This window comes from Polyodon spathula, chromosome 1 (genome assembly GCF_017654505.1).
Source record: "Polyodon spathula isolate WHYD16114869_AA chromosome 1, ASM1765450v1, whole genome shotgun sequence".
NCBI classification, from domain to species: domain Eukaryota; kingdom Metazoa; phylum Chordata; class Actinopteri; order Acipenseriformes; family Polyodontidae; genus Polyodon; species Polyodon spathula.
Genome location: NC_054534.1, coordinates 65,112,658 through 65,138,173, shown reverse-complemented (window position 1 = coordinate 65,138,173; position 25,516 = coordinate 65,112,658). Strand labels below are relative to the sequence as shown.

The window sequence follows — 25,516 nt, the reverse complement described above, 5'->3', positions numbered from 1 at the left end:
CATTGGTTGAAGTGCTCCTTGTGTATTTCATCAGTTCCCGTTGTTAGTTTTTTGTTAAACAATTTCTGGTGATTTTCCCAATAAACTGTTTTGTATTTTCCCAGTCGTGTCAGCCTTTCGAGAGCCTTTCTAAGAAAGGAAAAACAATATTGATTGTCTGCATGTGCTTTTGATATTGCTACCCTAGAGCTAGAGCTAACCAACATTGCTACCACCCATATGGCTAAACGTCCATGCTTGGTTACAGTTTGTTATAAAAAGTCCATCTTTTTTACTGTAAAATTCTGCAATGCAAATATAATGTATTGTTTAAATCTGAACAATTTACAAATCATTGATATTTACAACATACTAAAATCTTTTAAATTGGAAGTAAACTTCAATCTAAATGTGGACTTAGATGAGGATAGTTAATAGAGGAATTAAATAAAGCCTTTCCAAAACTCTGGGTGTGAAGAATGCACCCAGCTCACCTCTCTGAATGGACAAGCTCTGTACTGCCCACAGTATTTTCTGAAATATACAGCATACCCCAGGAACTGTGTGTGCGTAATAGTCTGAAAATTACAGTCTCCTACTGCCTTGTAAAAAGTAATAGAAACATTTTACATTTAAATGAGCCGCACGTAAAGAAGCAATGGCTAATCATAAGAAACTTAAAAACTGTACTGTACATTGTTCACCGTTCGTGTTCACTTTTCACATGCACTTATCTCACAACGGTTGACGCAGTAAAAGGTGTGCAATGCATAATGGAGAAAAAAGTAAACAAAAATGAAAGTTATATTGAAGTCTTAAAAAAAACTGCAATTGTAAAGGTAAGTTGCAGTTTACTGAAAACTTTTTTACTCGAGCCACAACAAAAGCAACGACTAGGTAGCAAATATGGCAAGGTACTGTAACAGAAAACCTGTAAACATCCTCCCTCAGAGCTGTATGTAATCATTAAATGCAGTGAGAGGGAATCAATATGTTCAAATATTAAAGAAAAAATACTGATAAGAGCTTTTCATTATGTTTAACCTTGCTCTACAACCTATGGGGGTGAAAAATGCATAGTTGTAGGAATTCACTTGTTTAATGTGTTTGAATACACAGTACCAGTAGTTGCAGTTGTTTATGGCACTACCAGAAGCTTTAGGAAATAAATGCTTTCCTTATATAAATATCTATGTACAATCTTCTCCAGATATACAGATATTGACTTAGTGTAACAAGGTACTGTGTAGTGTAAAATACATACAGTAGTTCTGTTCAGTATAAGGAGGAGTTGGGCAGTGACGTGCTGAATGCACAGTTCTAGGAGGGATCCTGTAACTGACATTCAGATCTCACGGAGGAGCAGGGGAAGGGTAAACATGAATCCCTGCTTTAATTGGCTGGGCGCTAAACTGCTCTAACTGGGAGAGTTGGGGTCAAAGGGTAATGCAGTCCAACTGTAGCTTGGCATGCAGCTGACAGCACAGACTAGCTGTTTCACTGTCATGGAATACATGCTAGTCTGTAGATACAGCATAACTTTTGTGATTCGCATCTTCAGGCAACTGTATTTGACTCAAGGGACCATGTTTTGCATCTGGAGACCGTAGGCTGCCTTTGTTGACAGAGAGACAGGAAACCACACAGGAACTGGTGGTTCTGCAAGCTGTTTTCATTTGTGTATGATGATTACAAACATTTTTCCTGACAGGAATGGCTTGTGAAATCATGCCTCTGCAAAGGTAGATTTTATTTTGAGAGCTGTGGCTTCTTATTTTCAAAGTTGAGAATCACTATGTTCTGACAGCCGTCGTTTTGGTTTTGTTTTAGATGAACTACACATGTCATAAACTTGCTTCTCAAAGCGAATGCATTCGTTTTAAAGAATGTAGATAATTGTTTTAATATTCCTTTTCAAAAAGGGTTATATTTGAAGGAGCATTTTTCAAAATGTGTGTTTTCAATATGATATAATTTAAAGTATGTTTATATCAATGGATACAGAGTATGTTACCGTTTGTATGATTTATAAAATACATATAAAAAACAGGAATCAGTAAAAACAGATTATGGTTCAGTAGCAACTTTATGCATGGCTAGCCAGGAAACAGCAACAGCAAGTGATGGTATCATTCAGTCACTGTACAGTGGCAGGGACAACTGTATCCAGAAATATATTTATACAATATAGTTATACGATGCATTTTTAATGATTTTAATTGTTCTGTGCAATCTTGTAAGCTTCTGTTAAGTGTTTGATGTTGAACTGGTCATTTTAAAGTGGGCAGTAAATGTCATACATATTATGCATAGTCAGTAATAGCATTTCAAATCAGTTTGTGGAACATGGTTTTCACACTGCTCAAGCTATGAATGGTGTATATGTGTATGCTTGAAAGGGTAAGCATGGATTCATATATGAACTATACATTTTTTCAATAACATTTCTTATGGACTCAACAAACAGTCCCAGTGTTTAGCAGCTCTGTGAAAACTGCACACCAGTGTGATACAGACTGAGCTGAACAGCGGTCATCTTGGATGCTGCAGTGACTGAGAAGATATATTGGCCTCATTTCTTTCAAGGGTTGTAACTTGAACACATTTCAAGTTCCTGGAATAAAGCAGTACGTCTTGAGATTATTATTTCTGGGCAATGTCATTTGTAACTTTTTACTGAAATAAGGAATACAAAGCAAACTGTGAGTGGCTATGGAGAATATATTAATCTAAAACAATAATCGGTCTGTTTACATGTCTGTTTTAATTAGCAGCTTAAAATATGAAAAATAACCTGAATCCGTAATTCGGGGTATTTTGTTGTTACAGAGGCGGAGGTGGGCGGTGCTTTCAACATGTAATCTCTAGTTCCGTGACTGTGTTTTGTGTCTGTACAGTATATTAGTGTTACTTTGTTTTAGCAGTCTATTCTATGAGTCAGGAAATGACCTCCTTGATAAATATGAACTGCTTTGGCCTTCAGATGTGTTTTTTTTTTTTTTGGTTTGTTTGTTTTTTCAGAAGTGTAAGCATTATATGAGAATATAAATAGACTGCTTTATGCATGTTTAAAAAAACATTAAAAATATATATATGTTTGAAGTGAAACATGGGTATACCTTTTTTGCAGGGCAGATGCTGCAAAAGCATGTAGTCTGGAATTTTGGAGATTTATCCCAGCTGCAACGTGGCACTGGGTATAGCAAAAGCTCCACTGTAGAACAAGTTATGTCTTGTAGCCTTTTTTGAACTGAGCTTTAATTATGTTACTTAAGAAACATGGAAATAAGTTATAACCAATGTAAGATGTTTGAGACGACTGCTGTAATTCGTGGTTTGCAGTATGAACGGAATGATGCTAAGATTTGCATACATTATAAATGCTCCAGTTGCTGTAACTGTTGCCCAAGTTTATTCCATGTATTTAATGTAGCTTGTGATGCAAGTAATATTTATCTACTTTTGACTTGGTAATTACAGTATTGAATTAGAATGTATATATACTTAAAGGGACTTGTCTATACTTGTTTTCTTTGACAGTATAGATCAGTTTAATAAATATAAAACTTTTTTCAATTGATTAAAACACTAAGGAAAATTGTTATTTTAAAGTTTTGCGAATAGTGCTCCATAACCGTTATAAAAGTTTACCACAGTATTTTTGCATTGTATTTGTGCAGTTTTCCCATGGTTATACTATGCATTTAGCATACTGCATTTGCCATGTTTATTAGTGCTTTACCATACCTCACTATTCTTTACAATGCCTACCTATGCTTTAGCATGCTTTCACTGCATTATTACATGTTGCGATGCTTTTACTATGGTAAACTGTTAAAAGATATCTCTGGGGTTCCCAGATCATATCTGGACACTCCTTGTAGTTCCCATTTTTACTGTGAATCTTTCAAGCTTGAATGTACTCTTTGAATAAGGATACAATGCTTATATCCTCAAAGTTGAGGTAACTAGATGTATGCTACAATATGACTGAAGTATTTAATTTGCAGGCTGGTTAACCAGGGATTTTTGTTCACCCAATTGATAACACTGCCATGTCACTTGAGACTTGAGCCCACCTTAAAATGCTAAATTAAAAATAGAGAATGAAGATACTCCGACACCATATTGTCAAAGATATTCAAGCAGGCTGGCTGGCTGGCTGGCTGGCGGGCTGCCTGTCTCAGAATTAATAAATCACCTTTTGGTACTTTGGACCATGCTTGTGGAATAGATATTTTACAAACTTTATCTAATTTAACTTTTGGTTGTTTATATGTGTGTGTGTGTGTTTTTTTTAAAGCACATTTAAAGTCACTGTAACTTATGTAACATTTGCTGACATCCAGCCTCGTTTTAAAAGAAAATATCCTGGAAGCAAAGGCTGTTTTAACTTCACATGCTAGTCTGTACTTTTTGTAAAGTATTAGCAGCAATATTGGTGAGATTAAAGATTTTGTGTAATTACTGGTTCCGCAGTAATTTGGTTACACTGGTTATTCATTGTCATTGCCTGCACCATAATCCAAAATGATCATGTGGTTCCATATTTTTAACCTTAAATTAACTTAAATTAAGCAACGTGCTGCTTCTGCTGCTGCTGCTTCTGTGTTGTAAAAGTAGATAAACAAGCCAACATGCAGTGGTTGAACTTTATATCTCTTGTAGACATATAAAGTAGTGCCGGATGTGAATTAAATTGCTTAACAAATACTGAGTGTGCTACATGGCATTTGTATATGCGTTTATGCGTTTGTTTCCTATACCAGAGTAGCGCAGAGGGACAGCTGGTCATGAATCAGTAAAGCCACTGACTTGGTGTGTAACCCTGGCCAATGTTGACAGTGGAGGAAGGTGTTGTATTGGGAATCAAGACTTTTTTTAGCTGGGAGCAAGCGCCTGAGTCATTGCTAAGTTATAAAATAACAATAAGAATTGTTTTGCTATCCACAGTTAAATAGCCTTGTGAGAATTAGAAAATTCTGTACTGTAATTCCGAGTGTCCTGCTTTTGGTTATTTAATTGCTTCAGCTCACACAGGTAATATTCAGTTCAACCAAAAAATAAAAATTAAAAAAAAAGCATTCCAGTTAGTCCATCTTGTTGGCCATAGTAAAAGTTGGTGGCGCAACAGGACACAAACATGAGCTTGGTGTAGCTGGCCCCTTGTTGGTAAGCAGCAACAGATATTTAGAGTATGGGATCTAGCAGGAATTGACATGCACAGTCATGGGTCTGTAATTACACCCCTTGAGGAGTCAGTTATCAATTTGCCTTCTAGTTACTAAAAATTGATATGAAAGGGAAGCACATACAGATTTTTATAAATAGCAATAACTGTAGCAGGCACATCTCTTCGGTTATTTGAACTTGTTTTTCTAAGGATGTACTGTACTGCTGTACAGCTGTTTTCTAGTTGCTTTTTTACGATAGGATTTCACAGTGGAATAAACCTCATTCTCATTGCCAGAACTGCATTCTGTTATGATGCAGGGTTGAAGTATTCATTTTGTGGTTTCTTCATTTGCAAGTGAAAGATTATAGTCAAATGCAATCCGAAACATATACAAGAGGCTAGGATTGAATAATAAAATGTTGTGTATTTCAGTTTAGATGCCTTATATTATTTTGTAATTATTATTTTTCTTCATTGAAATGTATTTTACTGTACAGCTATGGCCAAAGGTTTTACTTCACCCTACAGAATTAACAAATTTTGCTTCAGAAAGTCCAATGAAACCTGCGAATAATGTTATGTTAACATATTGAATTGCATACCGCTTTGTAGTCTTCCATATACTTAATGAAAAACTGGCACCAAATTTTAAAATGTGACATTTCAAAATCTAACATAAAAAATGCTGTGCTAATATTATGGCTTCCGGTAGACTTTTGCAATATCATTTTGTAATTTATCTGATTACATGATCTTAAATAAAAGATCTAAATGATTTTTATATACTTTATTATTATTACACCATGACTGAAATTCACCATAAAAAGCTATTATTATTATTATTATTATTATTATTATTATTATTATTTTTTATTATTATTATTTTAAAAGGAGGTTATTTCTGTTTGTAGCGTTTGAGAAACCTCTAAAGCAGTGGTTCTTAAACTTTTTTTGTTAGCGGACCAGCTGAAATTTCTTTTTGATGTCGGTGAACCACACAATTAAACAGTAATAGCTCACTGAAAAATAAGCACATACAAAATCACTATAATATTAATATAATATTAACAGTCAGAGCTACGAATCTCCAGCTATAATCTATATTTATAAAACAGAATGTTTGGATGGTGCATTCTGATTGGCTGTTGAGAATTTTTACCGCACAGTTAATAGTACAATTCACAGCAGAACTTATTTTTGCCAAAGCACAGTTTAATTCATAAATGATCAATACATGACATAATAAACTCGCAATAAATAAACACTTTGTTGTGAGAGGTCTTTTAAAGTTTTAAAAAATGACTTGACATTCCTTTCGTCACATTTGATCTTTTCAGACAAGTGGTAAAATTACAAAATGCAAAACCTCAATTGAAAAAAAAAAAAACAAGCAAACCCCCCCCCCCCCCCAAAAAAAAAAAAACAAAGGACACAAAGATATAAGAAGTCAACAACTAATGAAATCTAAAAAAATGTCTTGAAAATGTAAACAGTCTGTTTTGAGAATTCTATGCTTCAGTGCGTAATTCAGCCTCTCAAAGTGCTTAAAACAGAAAACCCGCCTCTTCAGCTCTCTGATTGGTTAAATGTAGTGTCAAGACATTACACAGCAACACTTGTGGTTCCAAGATTTTTTTTCAACCAGCGTGCGCAAGTGATCTAGTCTGCTAGCAGCACAATCAATCCTTATCGTTAAAGGCACAGTAGCATCTGCAAGACGGGTGGCAGCAGCCACTTAGCCAGGCAGCCCGTCCAGCTGAAAAGGCCTGGGGAGAACCCTGAGCTTTGTTATGTTAGTCTCCAAGCCGGTCTGCTCTGTTTATGGAGTGATTGAGACCAGCACAGAGGCTTCATTCATTTTAATTAATTACAATAAATGGAAATGTTGAAAACCTCCAGTTTAATGTTTACAAATAGAACCTTGTTTGAGGGACTATTTTTTTTTGTTTTTTGTATATATACTGATACCCAATGAAAAGCCCTAAGTCTAAGTTTTACATCAGTAACTCATTGGGCACATACATACTGTTATTTACATTTTAAGTAGCGAGCAGATAGGTTTGTTGATTATTTGAATAGTATTGTTCCTTGGGTTACTGAGCTCAAGTCATGTGATTTCATAAAAACACCAGGTGCTCAGTGTTTGGTATTTTAGTTGAGTTCAAATTGCCAAAAATGATTTGCACGCTCGGAGGCCGTTCAGGGGTAACACATTGACAGCTGAGAGATGAAATCACCATCTTCTGTGGGACAGAGAACATCTGAGGTGGCACAGAGAGAGTGGTGGAACGTTTTATTCACTGATGAATGCCGTTTTGCCCTGGACTGACCTGATGAAAGACAACGTGTGTGGAGACCTCGTGGTGAGATGACTGTTGCGTTGCTCAAGCCAACCGGTGGGGCAGTGGAAGTGTGGTGATGTTGGGAAGAATCTCCTTTAACACAAGAATGCCTTTGGTGCAGATTGAGGATAACCTTACTGCTCAGCGATATATTGACAAAGTCCCTGAGGCAACAGTTTTTCCGTTCCTGCAATGTCGAGGTCTTGCCGTGGCCAGCTTTTTCTCCTGACCAAATTGCCAGTGCCATCCACAGGAGACAACCGCAACCAGCCAACCTTCGTCAGCTGAATCTATCCAGAGGTGTGTGTGTCACACACTGTGTGTCAACGCTGCCAGGATTGCGTTAAGGCTCAGGCAGGTCATACCCGATACTAACTTGTAATGTTTCCATTTTGACAGTGTGTTACATTTCATAATGAAAACTTATCATGATTCTTTGATCTGTATTTTTGTTCACATTTTCTGTGATTTTGTTTGATATCTATGTTTAACATATTTGATTAAATCCATTAGACCCGGGTGTTGCATTTCTTTTGTGCATCAGTATATAATAAAATGTATCCATTTTATAAGCGGGATAACACACTTCAGGGCTTGTGTGTTGTGTTACATTAACCTACGTCTTTGCTTTGTGCCTCTGTCCCAACTACAGCAGTATGTGTGTTATCCCTTACTTTACAAGCTGCTGTGTTGAGTTGTTGTGAGCGCAATAGATGAAAACGCCCTAGTAAATAATACATTTTAGACACTCCAAAACAATATATGACAAGAGTTTAGACCTTTTTTTTTTTTTTTTTAACTTGGAGCTATTCTCCATGTAGCATTTTCTTCCTGCTTCTGTAGCTCAGTTTTTAAGGTCTCAAATTTTTTGTTTGCAATGGGATCTGTAAACTATGCTGCCGCTTCCTTACCTTAATTATGTAACTTTGACGGACCACAGATTGAGAACCGCTGCTCTAGAGCTGCTAAAAGGTGGCCTAAGGAAGTGTTTGGCTCTGCAGCAGGCTTTTTTTAAATGTATTATTGTTATATATAAACAACTTGCACGTAATGAAACCTAATTAGCAATGTGTAATTTTTCTTTTAAAGTATACTAAAATAAATATATAAATTGTTTGTCTTTTGTACAGATCTTTGCTAAAACTACAGCAACGAATGTCTACATATTTTCAACAAAAAATACCTGATTTATTGACGTCAAAAATGGGCTCATAATGCAATTGTGATTATATAAAACCCTATTCCTCTGATTCTCTGAAGTACTGTATTGTGGATCTCATGCGCATGTAATAATGTGTAGTACTTTCTGTATTCTTTTTTAATTTTAGACTCCAGTCATTCCACAGGAAATAGCCCAAACAACATTTTCTGTTTTACATCCAAATCCGGGAACCCTTTTTTGTGTTCGCTTCCTACTGCCCACACCTTTGTATAGTAATTTCCTTTTTCTGCGTATTTTAATTAGCGTTTGTATTTTTAATGACATTCATTTTACATTCCTGCATTTGAGCAGCCTTTTCTTGGAGGGAGCAATTCCATTGAGGCACTATGCATTGACTGTAATTACTAAGAGCAAGTACTGATGCAGATCTAACTGAGAAAATGTTTTAATCCTTTATCTCCGTTCTCCTGTTTCAGCTGGGCTGACCATCAGAATAATCTCAAACCAAAGGCGTAACACATTTTCCTGTATAAAACACACCAATCAGTAGTTCCTCAATATAGTCCTTGTCTTATTGAAATACATTTTTTTTTTTACTTCCTAGACAGACATGTTCATACTAAGGCACACCTTACATTTGGGCTTGATCCACATTCATGGCATTTGCGCAGTGACTTTTGTAAAGCTTACTGTAGTTCACTAAAGCTTTTTTTTTTTTTTATAATCATTTCAAATCAGCTTTTCCTGCCGTACACTACCTGCATTAGTGTGAAATATAAACCTATTCAGTGCAGTACACTAGGTAACAACAGTTTTTTAAATTTGTTTTGAAATGTGGACGTTGTGTGCTGGGGAAAGAAAAACAGATCACGTTGCTGTTTTTCTGCCACAGCATTTACTGTCGAGGGCATTTGAAATAGATAATAGATTCACTGAAACTAAAATCTAATGTCATTCTTCAGATTTTACTACAGTAAAAGGAACAATCATATATAATTTGAATTCATTTTTAATGTGTTTCTTTTTTTCTTTTCCAGTTCTCAAGAGGAGGAAAGGTCAATGTCTCCATTTTACATGAGGTATCTATTTTCTTTTCTTGTTCCATAAACAGATGTCATGTGTATGCAATGTTTCTACATAGTTTACAGAAAGGTAACATATTTGTTTATCACTTTTGGCAGATTAGAATGATTGGTGTACCAGACACAGAGTTCAAAGACATCAAAGCCTAAGTGGATTGTGTACCATGTAATAAAGCACTTGTTTTTTTACCGCAAGATCTGTAATATAAATGCTGCTTAGAGACTTCTGCACAGGAAGGACAGCTGACATGTGCATGGTTTATTGTGTAATTGTCAATTACTATTGCAGTTAATTTAAAACAACCGCACGTGTAAGCCCAGAGTAACAACAACAAAAAAAAAATCTATACACATTCAGGATATTTCATAATATCGATACCTCCATCATAACAAAAAAACATTTTGCTTTATGGTGTTTATATGCAACACCAGACTTGTACTATATGGTAGCCACTCTCAGGTACAGTGTGTATTAATATTACAGGGAAAAACTGTGTGAAAGGCCGGTCTGTTGAAGGACACTTACTCCAGTCTTTAATTCTTTCCTATATTCTGAAAAGGGTAAAGCATCTGTTCCATTTACAAAATTAGAACCAAACTAAGGAATATAATCCAAGTTCTCTGAACCACTCTGAGGGTTTTTGTTTCAGATTTTGTCACATTAACACCAATTTTTTCTTCTTTCAAAAAATAGGAGCTAATTTAAAGAATGGAGAAAACTCACTGAAAATATGGCCCTATCTCTCTTTAAAAGACAAGAGTGTCAGTTACAGTTGCATTGATGGCCATATTCTTTGTTTCCATAATTTATTTCCAAAAATACATTTAGGACTGTAGGATGTGTTTTTCAATGTAATAATTGTTTAGTGTTCCTTTATTTGTTTAAATTAGTTTGGCTTTGGATATTTCCCTGAAACAAATAGATATATAACTCCCACATGTTAATAGTTAACATTATCTAGTTATTAAGTTACATGATCAAATTAAGTTGTTTGAGTTTAGGAACTAATATTGTTAATAGTGTAATGTTAAGTTTTAGATTTACTGTATTATGTATTTAGGGGTCATAAGGACCGGATGTTTGCCAGCAGTGTACTTTTCCTATCACACCATGTTCATTTTTTAATGTGGCTGTTGGTCATTCTCACCAGAATACATGGAGCATTTTTCATTAAATGACATCTTAAGTGATGACATTAGTGCTACATTGCAAGCTATTTTTAAAAACAATTGGAGGCATGCCACCATTGGGTTGGGGGTGGGGGGTGGGGGGCTACTGAGTTTCTTTTTAGTGGCGGTGAAATGTGCTGGGATATGAACACAGGATTTTCATGTTCAGATACTCATAATTTAAATATTCTTAATAAAAGCCATTATATCAGAATACAGGCAGAGACAGCATAGCAGCGGGGGTAGGAGGTATGGCCCTTGTGTGTGTGCCTTTATTTTACAGCAAGACGTTACAATATGCAACACATTAAAGTAGAAAAATATCCCAGGAGTAAGGAATAAGCTGTGTAGGTCTTACTTTACCCCAGGGAATTAACTACAAAACAAAGGATGCCAAATAGCAGTTAAAGTCAAATGTTGTTTTGTTTATTCCCAAAATAAATAGTACAAAAAGTTGACACTTCATTTTATTTATTTTATTATTGTTTTCATTTAGGTTGCTACAATCTAGTTTTCAGCATTGGAGGTAAAATAGTAGAAATGGACGACAAAAAAGCAAAGTATATTTCGGCTGATGATCATTTCAAGATATTTCCCAAAGAAACTGTACATGCAGATTGAGGTAATTGATGTGTCTTTGGAGAAAATACCATTGTTCGCTATTTAGCTTCAGAATCACACACTAAACAAAAGCTACTACAGAGGCTGCTGAACAGAAAATAAAATAAACAGCTTTGAAAAACCAAACTGGAATGTCAGCCCAGACAAAAAGTATTCCTGTCTGCAAGTTAAATCAGTACTAAAGTGATCTAGCACAGCCACCTCGCCTCAACCTGCTGCTTACTTTTTCCTAGTTGGAATTTTAGACCCGAATAGCCACGTTTTCTTTGTTTTGACTCCGTATTAATAAAATAAATTACTGGATGGGACAAATAACATGACAACGAACGTGCTGCATACATTGCCTTTATTAAAGTATGCCGGATGCCCTTGGGTAACCAAATTTTGTGGCTCTTTCTAATCAAGTGCCACATCTGTATAACTTGGCAAAGCTTTGCCTTAACACCAATTCAGTAGATGCAGAACGTGCAGTCTCAGGGTGCCCTTGTCATACCGCGCAGCAGCTACCCCTGTGATCTGGCCCAGTGCCTGCGGGCTTGCCTGCAAGCTGCGTTGTCCTCAGATGCTGTACCTGTGGGTGGCTACATGGTGAGTCTGCAGTGTGTAGAAAAGCGGTTGGCTGACGGCACATACTTCAGAGGACAGCGAGTGTAGCGGTGAGTTGAGCTAAGAAAATAACTGGACAAGACTAAATTGGGGAGAAAACAACAAAACAAAAAAAACAATTGTCAACTATTAATATATTATATTATATATATATATATATATATATATATATATATATATATATATATACACAATATAGATATATACATGTGTATATCTATAAAAAAATCACTACACAACATTTCCAGCAAGTTGGGTACTGTTTAAGTGAGGCATTTCAGAATGGTGTGCTTGCCTTTTTCTGTCCCATGAGACTGACTCAAAGCAGCTCAAATTTTCTTACCCAGATGGCTTTCCATAGAGATCACAAGAATGTTTGTTTAAGGTTGCCTCTAGTGATTACGACAGGATAATTTATAATAATATATATAAATATATATATATATAATATATATATATATATATATAATATACTATATATATATATAGATATATAATTATAAAGGCTATATATATATATATATATATATATATATATATATATATATATATATATATATATATATATATATATATATATAGATATATATTATTAAACGAGTCTCTTTAAATTTCCAGCAAGTTGGGTACTGTTTATGTGAGGCATTTCAGCATGGTGTGCTTGCCTTTTTCTGTCCCATGAGACTGACTCAAAGCAGCTCAAATTTTCTTATAGATGGCTTTCCATAGAGATCACTATGCGTGCATAATCTGGTTTGTTTACTTTTTTGAGGTCCTAATATATATTTATTATATATATATATTATATATATATATATATATATATATATATATAAATAAAATATAACTCTTGGCTGAAAATCTGGTGGGGCATAGCACCAAAAAAAAAATAAAAAATAAAATAAAAATCTAAAGCAGCGAAACCGTGCTCAAACCCGAGGCACGATTTTAATAATTTTTATGTAAACATGAAGCTAGCTTTCTAACATTACCAGATCTTTCATCACAAACATTTATACGCCAGATTGTCAGAATCAAGAGAGCTGCAAACACTTTACGTGCTGTTAATAACATTTTGAACTACGGAAGTCAGGTTCGGTTTCTGTTGATGCCTCTGGAGTTGGTGGTTTATCTTTTTTGTTATAGAAAAACTCCACATGCAACTGTCTTTTTACCATTGTACATGGCTACATCAGATCCACTACGTTTTAACACATATTTTCGCTGACTGACTGCCTTTGGTTATGTTGTTAATGTTTGAAATAAACTGCGCATTTACAGATTATCTACCCATTTACGAAAAACCCTGGCAGCAGGGGCGTAGCCAGGATTTTATTTCGGGAGATGCAAATGGTAATTTATCACAGTGGTGCAATTGGCAACCTGATTTCCTATTTGTGCAATGACGTTTTATTTTCGAAAAATAAATAACAATCTTTTTCTTTGTTTCTTAACATTAGACCAAATACACCGTTGTGCAAAGTAGTTAAAAAAAAATCAATTTAGAACACCTGATTTAAAAACAAAAAAGGAATTACAAATCAAATTACTTGAACTTTTAACACGTGCATCGGATTTCAATTTCACATTATGATAATAAATAAAAATAACTATATATAATGTCATTAGTACTTATGGTTGTTCATTTTTGTTAACTAACATTCTGTGTACAAAGCAAAGCAAGCCCTTGTATTTAATCTCACAAATCCTGACTAATTTAATTACCGTTTGAATGGCGCAGGATTGCTGGCGGAAGCTGCTAGCTTGTTGTCTTCAGACGGTTCAACAGTTTTCTACATACATACACCTGGTAAAATAAATGTTGGTCTGTATAGTTGAGTTTGTGTCATGGGATTGGTAGAGTAAATTCAATCTGACCTCTTTATTTAAAATCCCGCGTTTACACTGCCACGTCGGACCTAAATCGACTCACCGCGAAGATGCATGCAATTTCTCACGTAGCGTTTACACTGCTATTGTGTCCTGAACCGGTTTAGGTCAGAATGCGTCCATACAATCTAGATTACAATATGTGCTCGGTGACGTCATAACGACCACTGAAGGTATGACGAATTTTACACTCCCCAAACCACAAAGGCGGAAGAGACAGAGTGGTATTACAAACAAACAATACTGTGTCGAGTTCATGTTGCGGGGACTCGTTTTAAAATATATATGCGTATCTTGCAGTCTACAAGAAAAATGGCTATTCGTTTGGACAGTGTTTGATACAACATAGTTGTTCCTGACCCATTTGTTATGTGAAGGATTTCACCTTGAGTAAGATAAGTAAATTTGCTGTGTATTAATTACTGTAATAATACACACCCTTTTGTTTTCAAAATAACTCTATTCTGTGTCTTCACCAATATTATCTCACCTTGTAAATATACAAAATTGTACGATGCAGAAGTCCTTTACTTTTAGGCTAAGCAGCCACAGGAATACCAGAGAAAAAACATTTGCTATATAAAATTGCAGCTAAAAAAAAATTCACATTTTCAAGTAAACCTTGTTATAAATACTACTACTGCAAATAAATACATAATAATAATAATAATAATAATAATAATAATAATAATGTGTTAGAAGTACATTCAATTGTTTGTAATTATTCAAAACATGTTGCTACTTTTTTAAAAAACGAAATGACAGGGACCGCAATTAATTAAAACAATCTTTATTTAAAACCTAGAACATAACATGTAAAACGCAGTTGTGTAACAGATTAACTATATATGTATTAATTTTGTGTTTCCGTTTAGTGCAGTCTGGATTTGAGTTTCGCACCACAACGGTGTGACAGCTCTGCGCGTTTGTCAGAAACAAAACAAAACGAACAAAAAAACAACAACAAAAAACAACAAACAAACAAAAAAAAGAGTGTAAGCTAATCATGGGTACAGTCAAAATATATTTTTAAATAACAATAAAAACAAACAACAAAAAGACGGTGTGTTTGAAACTAAACCAATAACTAAGTGGTTTTGTATAAAAACATTTTTTATAGCTTTTTTTTTTTTTTTTTTTTTTAAATAATTCTCACGGATATACTCAAATGTGATGCCCTTTGTCATAAAGCTCTGGGTATTTTTTCAACGACAAGTATTTTTTTCTCCGTCATTTTGGCTACTGCATCATCACCCAGCTGGACCATGTGCATTGAAGCTGTTGTCTAATTGCTCAAGTTGACGCGCGTCAAACCCGCAAAAAATAGGTTTCAGTCCTATTTATTTATCACCGCAGTTCTGCTTGCCACATCGCGTCTGGTGTAGCATTCTTTAAGAATAGTATAAGACACAGCGACATTAACTTAACCAAGAAGACAATTGTTTTTGTGAGATTTTTTTTTCAAATGTGCATTTTGGTGGGTATTTTCCACTTTCCACTGATGAAAGTGGAATCTGATTAGCTGAGATGAAAAGGAACAGCAAATTAGATGCATTTAACTGAAACAGTAAATAATCTTGGCGATGGAACATTGCCTAAATGTTTCATATTTTTTTATGTAAACTGTTTATTTTGTTACACAGTTAGCTAAATGTTAATGTGTTTGAAGGAATGTGTAATTTATTGACTACAACAGCACTCAATTATTCTTTGAATAAGGTTCTAGTGAATAGTCAGAATAATCCTTTTAAACCTGATCTTTGATTAAACTGAAATACCTGCTGTTGAATTCAAGGGGAAGTAAATATTTACCTTATTTACCATTAGCACTAGCAGATGCTTAACTTGTGCATTAATTTTATTTATATTTGTACTATAAATAAAATACATTCTACAAAATGTTATCTATAAAAATAAATCCACTGGATGAGTGTGTGATTGGTCGTGGGTGTTTAACTGTACATCTTTGTTGCTGTGTTTACTTGTAAAGTTCTGATTATTTAACTTATACTTTGTGATGGTGGTCCACTATGAAATGCGCTATATAAAAAAGATTGATTGACTGATACAAAAATGATAGAAATTAGTGCAACGTGCAGGGTGCCCCCTATAGCCTGGAGGTCACCATTTCGAGTCCAGGATATTCCACTGCCGACCGTGGACGAGAGTTCCCAAGGGGCGGGGCACAATTGTCCAAGCATCGCCCGGGTGGGGAGGGCTTAGGTCGGCCAGAGTGTGCACACCAGCGACCCCTGTAGATGGGCCTGCGCTTGCGGGCTTGCCTGTAAGCTGCCCAGACTTGCGTTGTCCTTTGACGCTGTAGCTCTGAGGTGGTAGCATGGTGGGCCTGCAGAGTGAAAAGAAGCGGTCGGCTGACGGCACACATTTCGGAGAACAGTGTGTGTTTGTCTTCACCACTCCCGATGAGCTGAGTCTAAAATATAAATATAATTAGCTATTTCAAATTGGGGAAAAAACAGAGTAAAAATCAATAGCCGACTACTAAATTTATAATAAATAAATAAATAGTGAAATTAGTTCAACGTGTTCTCCAGCTTCCTTTTCTCATACTATACCTTATGAGGGTGGGTTACTGTTGAATTGACACTTGTTAATTTAACTTGTCTGGTTGGATTGATCTTCAGGTTCAGATCACATGCATTCTGCTCCTCTGAACATGCCATGTTTTGTGTTGCCAATTACAGCCCTGGGTTTTCCTTTTTTTTTTTCTTGGTCACTATTATACAGGTCTTTCTCACAGTTACACTATTTTGCTATTACCCATTCTTTATTTTGCCTGGATGGGTTATAGCTCCCTATTGAGCAATGGTATCTGTGTTAATAAAGGCCAACAGAAGAGGATGTGGTTAGGGACAGACGCACAATGAAAGTTATAGCTAATTAGTTAATCTTGGTTTAGCCTACCCATTTTTTACAAACCTAGCCAATTTTTTTAAATTTTTATTTAGTCTTTAGAGGCGTGACACACCTTTCTGCGGGAGAGGCAAATTGTAAATAAAGTATGTGTTTCTTCCACTAAGTATAAAAGATGTGTAGCTTTGTGTTCTTTAAAATGTTCATACCCACTCAAAATGGAACTTGTATAGCGTACCAACTAGCAACAAATGCATTATGGTGTAATGTGACATGTGGAATGCTTCTGTAGACCATGGATGAGGAACAAAAACCTGATTTGAAGCAGTTTCAATTTATGGGTGCGTTTAGTGTGTGTGGTTTATTTATTTGTTGGTCTTTCTGTAATGAGAGCTTAACAATACCTGTACCAGCCAGTTTAGAATAGGGAGTGGGTTTGCTTTTAAAACAAATATGTTCTGGGACATTTCAATATTTCAAACACAGTCAGCAACCAAAGTTTAATATTTAGAGAAGATCAGCTTACTGGAAAGTGTTCCATATGAAAATAAATTTTGCAGGTACTGAATTAATTTGGCATGCTACCCACAGCTATAGTCCAAACAAATAATAATACAAATTTAAAAGAAACAGTTAAAGGGTTAAACTCAGTAGTCAGGTATTTTTTAATCTATTTATCTGTTTGCATGTACAGTACACCCTCGCTATAACGGCCTTCATTGTAACAAACCTTCAGCTATAATGGACCCCAAATAAAAAAACTAAAATAAAAGATCCTTTCAACATCCTGGTCTGTATGCATGATCGGGATGCCACCTCCGCTGTGAAGTCAACTCTTTTATCTTATTAAAAAGCATGTGCTGTGTAACTATGCCTCTAAAACGAAAATCGTTTTATGGTGCAAAATATAGGTTAAATAATTAAAATGCAGTACGAAAAGCAAAACTCGTAAATCGTAGCTGAACTTTTACTCAAAATCAATCTAACATATAGGTTGTCAAAAAGCACAGTTTTTTTGGATTGCTCAGCAACCATGCTGCGAAGCAAAATTGATTAAAGATAACAACAATAACAACAAAAACTTGAGGATCTGATGAACTTCATTTCGGCTTGAGGATTCTTACATGTTAGATTAAGATTTGGTGCACTTTGAAACGATTCATGTTAGATTGATTTTGAGTAAAAGTTCAGCTACGATTTACGAGTTTTGCTTTTCGTACTGCATTTTAATTATTTAACGAATAAGATAAAGCAAAGGCAGAATACTGCATACACGAGACGGGCAGGTACATGTAATTATACTTTTGTTCACAATCTCATCTCGTTAACTTAAACCAACAGTTTTATCGTTCATTTTGATGGTCCTTTTGATATAACAAAGAAAAAGGCTGGAACCCCAACATGTTCGTTATGGCGAGGGTGTGCTGTACTTATTTTTTCCACAAACAAGCAATACAGCTGGTTTTCAGAAAAAAAATCTCGACCAAAAACCACTTCCCATCATATTCACTATACGCAACCTCATATAGCTGTTTGTGGGTTGCGGTTCTAAATTTAATATCCCAGCAGTCAGGTTGTTGTTTATAATATTAAATATAGCAACAAAAAAAGCATATAGCTAATGCTGGATATTGCTTTAACTTATGAATCACTGAGAAACTCAATTACATTGATTTTCATTCATTATGGTAACAGGTTTTTAAAATCAAGTGAAACTACAAGAAACTTCATTCAAGTAGACACGTGTTTCAAAGCTAATGCCTTAAACAGTGGTAATAGTTTGACCACAGAATTTGAGTGTTTGAAGTTATGGATGGATAACTGGTTATGTAACACAAGCCATTTTCTTGTTGTTCTCTTTCTTGATGGTATAATCAGTGTAGAAAGCAGTTTGTTTTGAGATCTACACTATATCAAATCTCAGTGGTATTTAAATGCCGTGTCTTTCAGTGAATAATGTATTGAGGGTCTTGAAAACAGTTGGTATTCCAGAGGAATGCATAACATTGAGCCAATCAGATTGTGGAGGGAGGGGGGCAGTACAATTCCACCCCTTCCCCTCAGTCTGTGCTGCATTGCTTTTCTTTACTCTGGCTGCTCACACTACTCGGCTTTAAAATGCCACTAGATGAAAAAGAAAGGTGAGGGAAAGAAAACTGCTGCGTGACCAATTCAATCCTCATCATTTTTTCCCCAGGGATGAATACCTAAGCCATTAGAGCCAATTGAAATTGATCTGCTATTTGGTGGTATGGTGGGATTTTTCTTTTGTGTGGAATAATCTGTGTATACTGTGTGTATGTTTTGGGATTGAGTGGGTGGTGGTACAATGAGCTAGGAAACCCCATCATCAGATTACTCTAACATGCTTCTTGTCTCTCCCTTACTTTAGTGCACAGATCTCATCTGTCAGTCATAAACCAGCATCTGAAGAGTAAGTGCTCTTATGTTTTTACTCCTGTCATATTTTATAAACCACTGGCTTTCATCTTGCAATCACATCACATTCGTTGCTATGCCGCATTATATTTTGTATACTATAACGTATCAAATATTTGTATGAACACAGCGTGTAATTGTCTGCTCTGCATTTCTGTCTCTTTTTCCCTGCATATAATTTTTAGATTAGTGTGCGTGACAAATTGTATTCACATTTCAGTCTCTTGGAGAAGACAATCAGATCAGCAGTAGAGCAGCACCTCTTTGATGCGCATGGCTGCGGGGGTCAAAGTTCAGAGGAATCTGAATTGGGGACGTCACCCTCCTCTCCATCAGTGACTGCCAGGCAGAGAAGACGACATCTGAGAGATCAGGATGAGACACTGAGGCACAAAGACATGTAGGAACACTAATAATACTGTAATGGGCTATTTTGCTTTTAATAAGCACATTCGCTAGTGGTTGGAACAGGGCAGACACAGAGCAGCACAAACAGGTCCTGAGTTTCAGACCCTAGCCCAGGCTTGCTGCAAGTATGTTTTGCCTCAGTCAAAAACAACTTTAAAAATGTGTACAAACTGAAGTCAAGGGCACCACTGGAAATTAAGATGTTACATTATTCTAGTTGTATCATTTATTTGTTCATAAAAACCTCAGACAGTTATTTTTATGACTGTTCATTACAAGTGATGATTTTTAATATCCCATGCTACTTTAATAATACCATTTCAATATAAATACTGTATGCCCAGACCTGGTTTTTAGCCAAGAGGAGTAATTGGTGCTGGCATGTTTTAAAAAATTACTGTCAAAGTTTAAAAATGGATGCATAAAAAAAGAAATAAAAGAGAACTGCAGTGAGCTGCACTCAGTAGAGTCCCTGTTTCCCTGGCCTGTTGTACACATTATTTAACTGAAGGAGAGAAAGGGGCTAACTGGAAGATTTGTGAATGTAGCTAATATTTTATTATTATATTTTATATATTGTTTAAATACACATATGTTGAATCTTTTGTATGCATTGAAGAGAGACTCTGATTTCTTTTTTAGGGACGATATCAATAAAGAGAACATTCCCTCTGTATTCAGCACCACCGAAGACAGTAAACCGGTCTCGCTGGATGGAGAGAAAAAGCAGATAGACAGCGGCACCTCTTACATCGAGGTGAGCATGAAACTGAAGAGGCAGAAGTCCATCACCAAGCTTTCTGAGCTCAAAGAAAACAAGGAAGGCTTGATTGTAAGTACTGCTGCACCCTGCAATTCCAGTGAAAGCGCTGGTGAGCAATGCACAATGACAGCCTATGTTTTCAAAATGAAAATTTGTTAACTGAATTCTGCATCACTGACTGACTGACTGATTCATTTCATGGCTGTTAAAACCAAAACTAAAAGTTGGTCTAAAATATAATCTGAAGGAGCGATCTAGCAATTCCTTCAGAAAAGATATTCGTATCTGCAGAGGTTTCATAAAGAGTCTGCATTACTTTTTTTTTTTTTTTTTACCATAGAAAAATAGATAACATTTGCTGATGGTTGCAAAAAACTTAAAGGTTCAAGTAATGATACAAATCTAAAAAATATGGTTTTATTAGATGTGACTTGCAAAAGGTGGCAATTAACTTTTGGCAGTTTTCAAAATGCTTTTTGATTGTAATCCCACAGAGATATGTTATCTTCTCCCTAACAGAATCGGTGTGCGTTTGAAGGTATGCTTTATTGCATATTTACTGTGGTGTTTGTGTGTTAAGTATGCATTTCCGCAAAATGGAACCGGAAAAATATGGATCTTTTCTGCTTTTGCTATCTGATTTCATTGCTTGTCATTTAAGAGTACATCGAAGACAAAGCCCTTCAGCAGTACTAAAAGATTGTTGTAGGCGCTATGTTATTTATGAGAGTTTGACAGTTACCAAACCATGAGGGTGTTTGATTAAACAGTACTGTGTTATGGCCTGTGTCATGCATTCCTCTCAGACAGCTATGACACAGATGCCACTAAATGTCAAACGCACTAGAACATATGATTTTTAATACTGTATAAGCACTGTCCTGGCAAAAGCTGCAGTTGTGCTCAAAGCTGGTCCATCAGTCCCCTCTGGAAATGCTGTAACTGTATGTAGCCAAGGTAGGATGACAGGAGGGGTTGTGACCTAGTGGTTAACTGCTTGCTCAGCTGTTTCAAGGTCTTTAGGTTTAGCATAGTTTAACTTGTACCTATGTTAAAAGGGGGGGTTGACTATGAGGTCACACATTTATATTGCCTGGGAACTATTGGACATTTCTGTCTGGAGGTCTATGAAGTTCATACTTTAGAGTGAGATAAGTGGTTTATCATGTGTCAGGTTGTAAGATGTACTGGTGAGTGGGCAGAGTTCTCTGAGTGGCATGTTGTTCTGTAGTTTTCAGCTGCAGTTTCATCATTTCAGATTAACATGAGTATTTGATGTTTTTAAATCCTCTAGGTTTTGTAACTTAGATTGTCCTAACTGGTACAAACCACTGCAAAGGTTTGGGGTTGGGAAGTTATAAATATATTTATTTTTTCTATTCTTGAAGGTGATTTCATTTTTTGAGTGACTTGGCACACAGTAATTCCCTAATACAGATTTGATGGAGAGTTTTCATGCCTCAGAAGTAGAATTAATTTGCTTACAATATAAAAATATAGTTGTAGAAGGTTGGAAGAGAGCAAAACTAGTTTGAAATTACATTTATTTGTGACTTTACCTTTCAGAATATTACCTAATTCTGATTGAAAAACAAGTGTTGGGAAAGCAAATGCCTAATTGCTTTTTTTTTTTTTTTGTGGGAGGGTGTACTCTAAAAGGAAGGAATATAGAGAAAGATAATATAATTACACTCCGCTGCCAGTAGATAAAAATTGCAGCCTGCTCTGTGTGATGTATTGTGCTGTACATTATTAGTGTTTGTTAAAAACAGGGTCCTTGTTTCAGGTAATGGAATGTTTTGGCCCAGTGAGGCTACAGGACAGAACAAAGTCTGAGAAAATGGATGCTCTAGCAGAGGGAAGGTAAGATTGCAGTTTAATTTGTATACTGTATACTTGTATCTGTATATTGAATACATTCATGGCATAGATATTTTAGTGCATTGGTTTACATTTTGTTTTTCAGTCAACCAACTACCTGTTCCTGTAAACAGAAAAACAAAAGTGGTGTGTGTGTGTGTGTGTGTGTGTGTGTGTTTTTTTTTATATATATATATATATATATATTTTTTTTTTTTTTAAAATTTTAAGTTACAATGTACGTTTTATGTGATAAGATCTTTGATCTTCAGACAGCTTATTTAATCTTTAAATTATAAAAGATACATCATTTATTTGAAAACAAAATACAGATGGTAGAGCTTGCACAGTTTAGGGCAGGGTTGCACAGATGATAGAGCTTGCACAGTTTAGGGCAGGGTTCCACAGATGATAGAGCTTGCACAGTTTAGGGCAGGGTTGCACAGATGATAGAGCTTGCACAGTTTAGGGCAGGGTTCCACAGATGGTAGAGCTTGCACAGTTTAGGGCAGGGTTCCACAGATGGTAGAGCTTGCACAGTTTAGGGCAGGGTTCCACAGATGATAGAGCTTGCACAGTTTAGGGCAGGGTTGCACAGATGATAGAGCTTGCACAGTTTAGGGCAGGGTTCCACAGATGATAGAGCTTGCACAGTTTAGGGCAGGGTTCCTCAACTGAGAGCCTTCCTTTTGACCCTTTGTGCGTCAGCTGAAATTGGTGATACGTAAGATTGTAATGTCACCGCTATCTACAGGGCGTTTGTGTCTCCTGACAAGTGGTTTTTTTTGGCAACCTAATCAGGTGAGATCAGATTTCATTTTGGCATGCATCACAAATCTCTGCCCATTTAGTTAAGTGTTAGTGCAATATGAAAAGTGGTATGGAGTAATATTTTCTTTAGTGCACATCTGTGTCTAAAATGGCAAGTGATGTATGGTATTAACACAGCATCAACAAAGTGATGCTTCAGATTTGGCGAGCGAGTCAGAATCTGTGGCTCAGATGCAGGTAATGCACATCACTTGAAATGCTTCACACTTTCCAGACACAGGCCAAACTAGCAAGGTAAATATTATTACGTATAGTGATCAACGTTTTGTTTTGTTGTTTTGATTGTGATGAGGAGTAATAAATGAAAACCAAAATGGTGTTTTTTTTTTTTTCTTTGTTAAGTGCCCTTTTTCCAGAGTTTAAGTTAAATTTGACAGTTTTCACTTGTGTGCACAGCTTAAAAAAAAAACCTCAGTAACGCTATTACTTTATGAAAATGTGTCATTTGCCACTTTGTTTATTGTGAAGAAACTACAATGGCAGGGATAAAAAAAAAAAAAGTGGTCTGCTTTTATACTGTTTCTGCCTGAAATGCACACATGAAAAGTGTAAAATTAAGTTTTGACATCCTCTGCTTTTATAGTTAATTCAGTGGAGTAAAATAAAGCCTTCATAACCTATTCTGGAATATTACAGTTTTACATATAGTTTTAGGATACATAGTAGTGGAAATCGCTTTAATTTTGCTAGATTTATCTGGGAATTGTGCAGTGTGTGATTGGACCATGCAAGTAAAAGCACTTAGTAAATGCTTATACAACATAAATAAAGCATTCACAAATTGACGTGCTTTTAACTTGAATGCTTGCTGTGCAGTCGTTTTCAGAACATTTTCTAGTTTTAATAAAATTAAAATGAATAACATGCTCTTTTTAATAGCGTTAAGGGATTTGTGTAATTATTTGTTTGCAAGATGTCATTTGAATATTGGCAGAAAAATATCAGGAAAGCATATTTGCTTTCTATTTTTATTATTAAATGGCGGTCAGACATGGTATCATTGTAAGTAGTTATTTCTGAGATGTTAGTTGATTGGTGCAAGTGTCGTGTTGCAAAATTCTGTTTTATGTAAGGAATATTTCGATAGTCAACTTTTCATGACCATTTAAACAACCCCCACCAGTATACACATCATGAGCGCCCTGTGGCCCCACAAGGTTTGGACATTGTATCCCTGGTTTAGGGGTTAAATCTGAAAAGCTGTTAATGTTTTTAAGTTTGATCTGTTAGTTAGATTCAAGGTTGTGTAAGAAAGGAAAAGTACGTGGTGCAAAGAAATGTTTTGATAACTAAAGATTTCAATCTCTCTGAAATAAAGTAACATTGTCATACTGCTGCTGCTTCTGGAAACATTTATTTGGTCTGTCTGATCAGATTAAACAAAAGCAAACATGCTGCAGAAAATGAAAGATAATGTGACTAAGCACAGCACACTCATTCTCAAACACGACAATCACTCTTACCATAACTGTCATCTTTTTTTTTTTTTTTTTTTTTTTTAAAACATTTTGTGAGAAAACTGTTATTAAAAAATTAATGCCTGAAAGAAGTAATTGAATTTTAGTGTTGAAGAAAGCATGGATGGAAAATTGAAAATCCTCCTTGATTTACGTTTTTCAGAAAGGAAAACCAAACTGATGATGACTCTGTACTGCTACCACTGGTGAGAGTGTTTTTTTTTTTTTTTTTTTTTTTTTTGTTGCTGTCCTTAATGTTCATCAAGACCTTACCAGAGATCTAGATGTAAAAAATGCTCCTGACAGTCTTGTCCAGAGTGCTACAGTGAAATGTAATGTCTTTAAATTGGGACATTAGTGAAGACTGTGAGTTATTTAATCAGAGGCTGTAACCACCAGCTCCCTGAACAACCCCCCCCCCCCCCCCCCCCCCAGGGGGCAGCGGCACCAACTGGTAGAAACAAAAGTTGCCGCCTGTGTGATTGAAGATAGTTCTTAAGTGTTTTGAGGGAGGAGAATGAGCATTCTGCAACACTGGATAAAACGGGTGCAGTCAGACAGAAAAATTATAAATTACAAATTCTTACAAATTTGCAGTACTCAGGTAGCACATTCCGTATCCATTTTCTTCAGTTTTTAGAAATGCGATGACATCATGAACACACAAATGCCTCACCCGGAATAGCAGCCTACTGATCTTATCCCCCCATACCGTTTGAGACTGCCGCCATCTAAACTAACACTGCCACCACCACTCTTCAATTTTACTTTTTAACAGCTACCATAGTTCTGATTGTGAAGCAGCCACATTGCAGTTTGGCAGAACAGTACCCATATGGACTGAGCCATTTTTGAA

General features: G+C 35.7%; 1 protein-coding gene across 7 annotated transcripts in view; it reads left to right on the top strand.

The window, feature by feature from the left end:
* LOC121320935 (protein FAM13A-like) overlaps positions 1–25,516 on the top strand; it is an 80,130-nt gene that overhangs the window by 36,928 nt on the left and 17,686 nt on the right. For 6 of the 7 annotated variants that reach the window (XM_041259796.1, XM_041259768.1, XM_041259761.1 and 3 more), the window contains 6 exons: positions 9,697–9,738; positions 19,295–19,336; positions 19,562–19,741; positions 20,392–20,581; positions 22,299–22,375; positions 24,824–24,866. In XM_041259796.1, coding sequence (XP_041115730.1) covers positions 9,697–9,738; positions 19,295–19,336; positions 19,562–19,741; positions 20,392–20,581; positions 22,299–22,375; positions 24,824–24,866 — 574 coding nt within the window. The remainder of the gene's footprint in view (positions 1–9,696; positions 9,739–19,294; positions 19,337–19,561; positions 19,742–20,391; positions 20,582–22,298; positions 22,376–24,823; positions 24,867–25,516) is intronic. The other variant, XM_041259778.1, reaches the window with a different exon arrangement.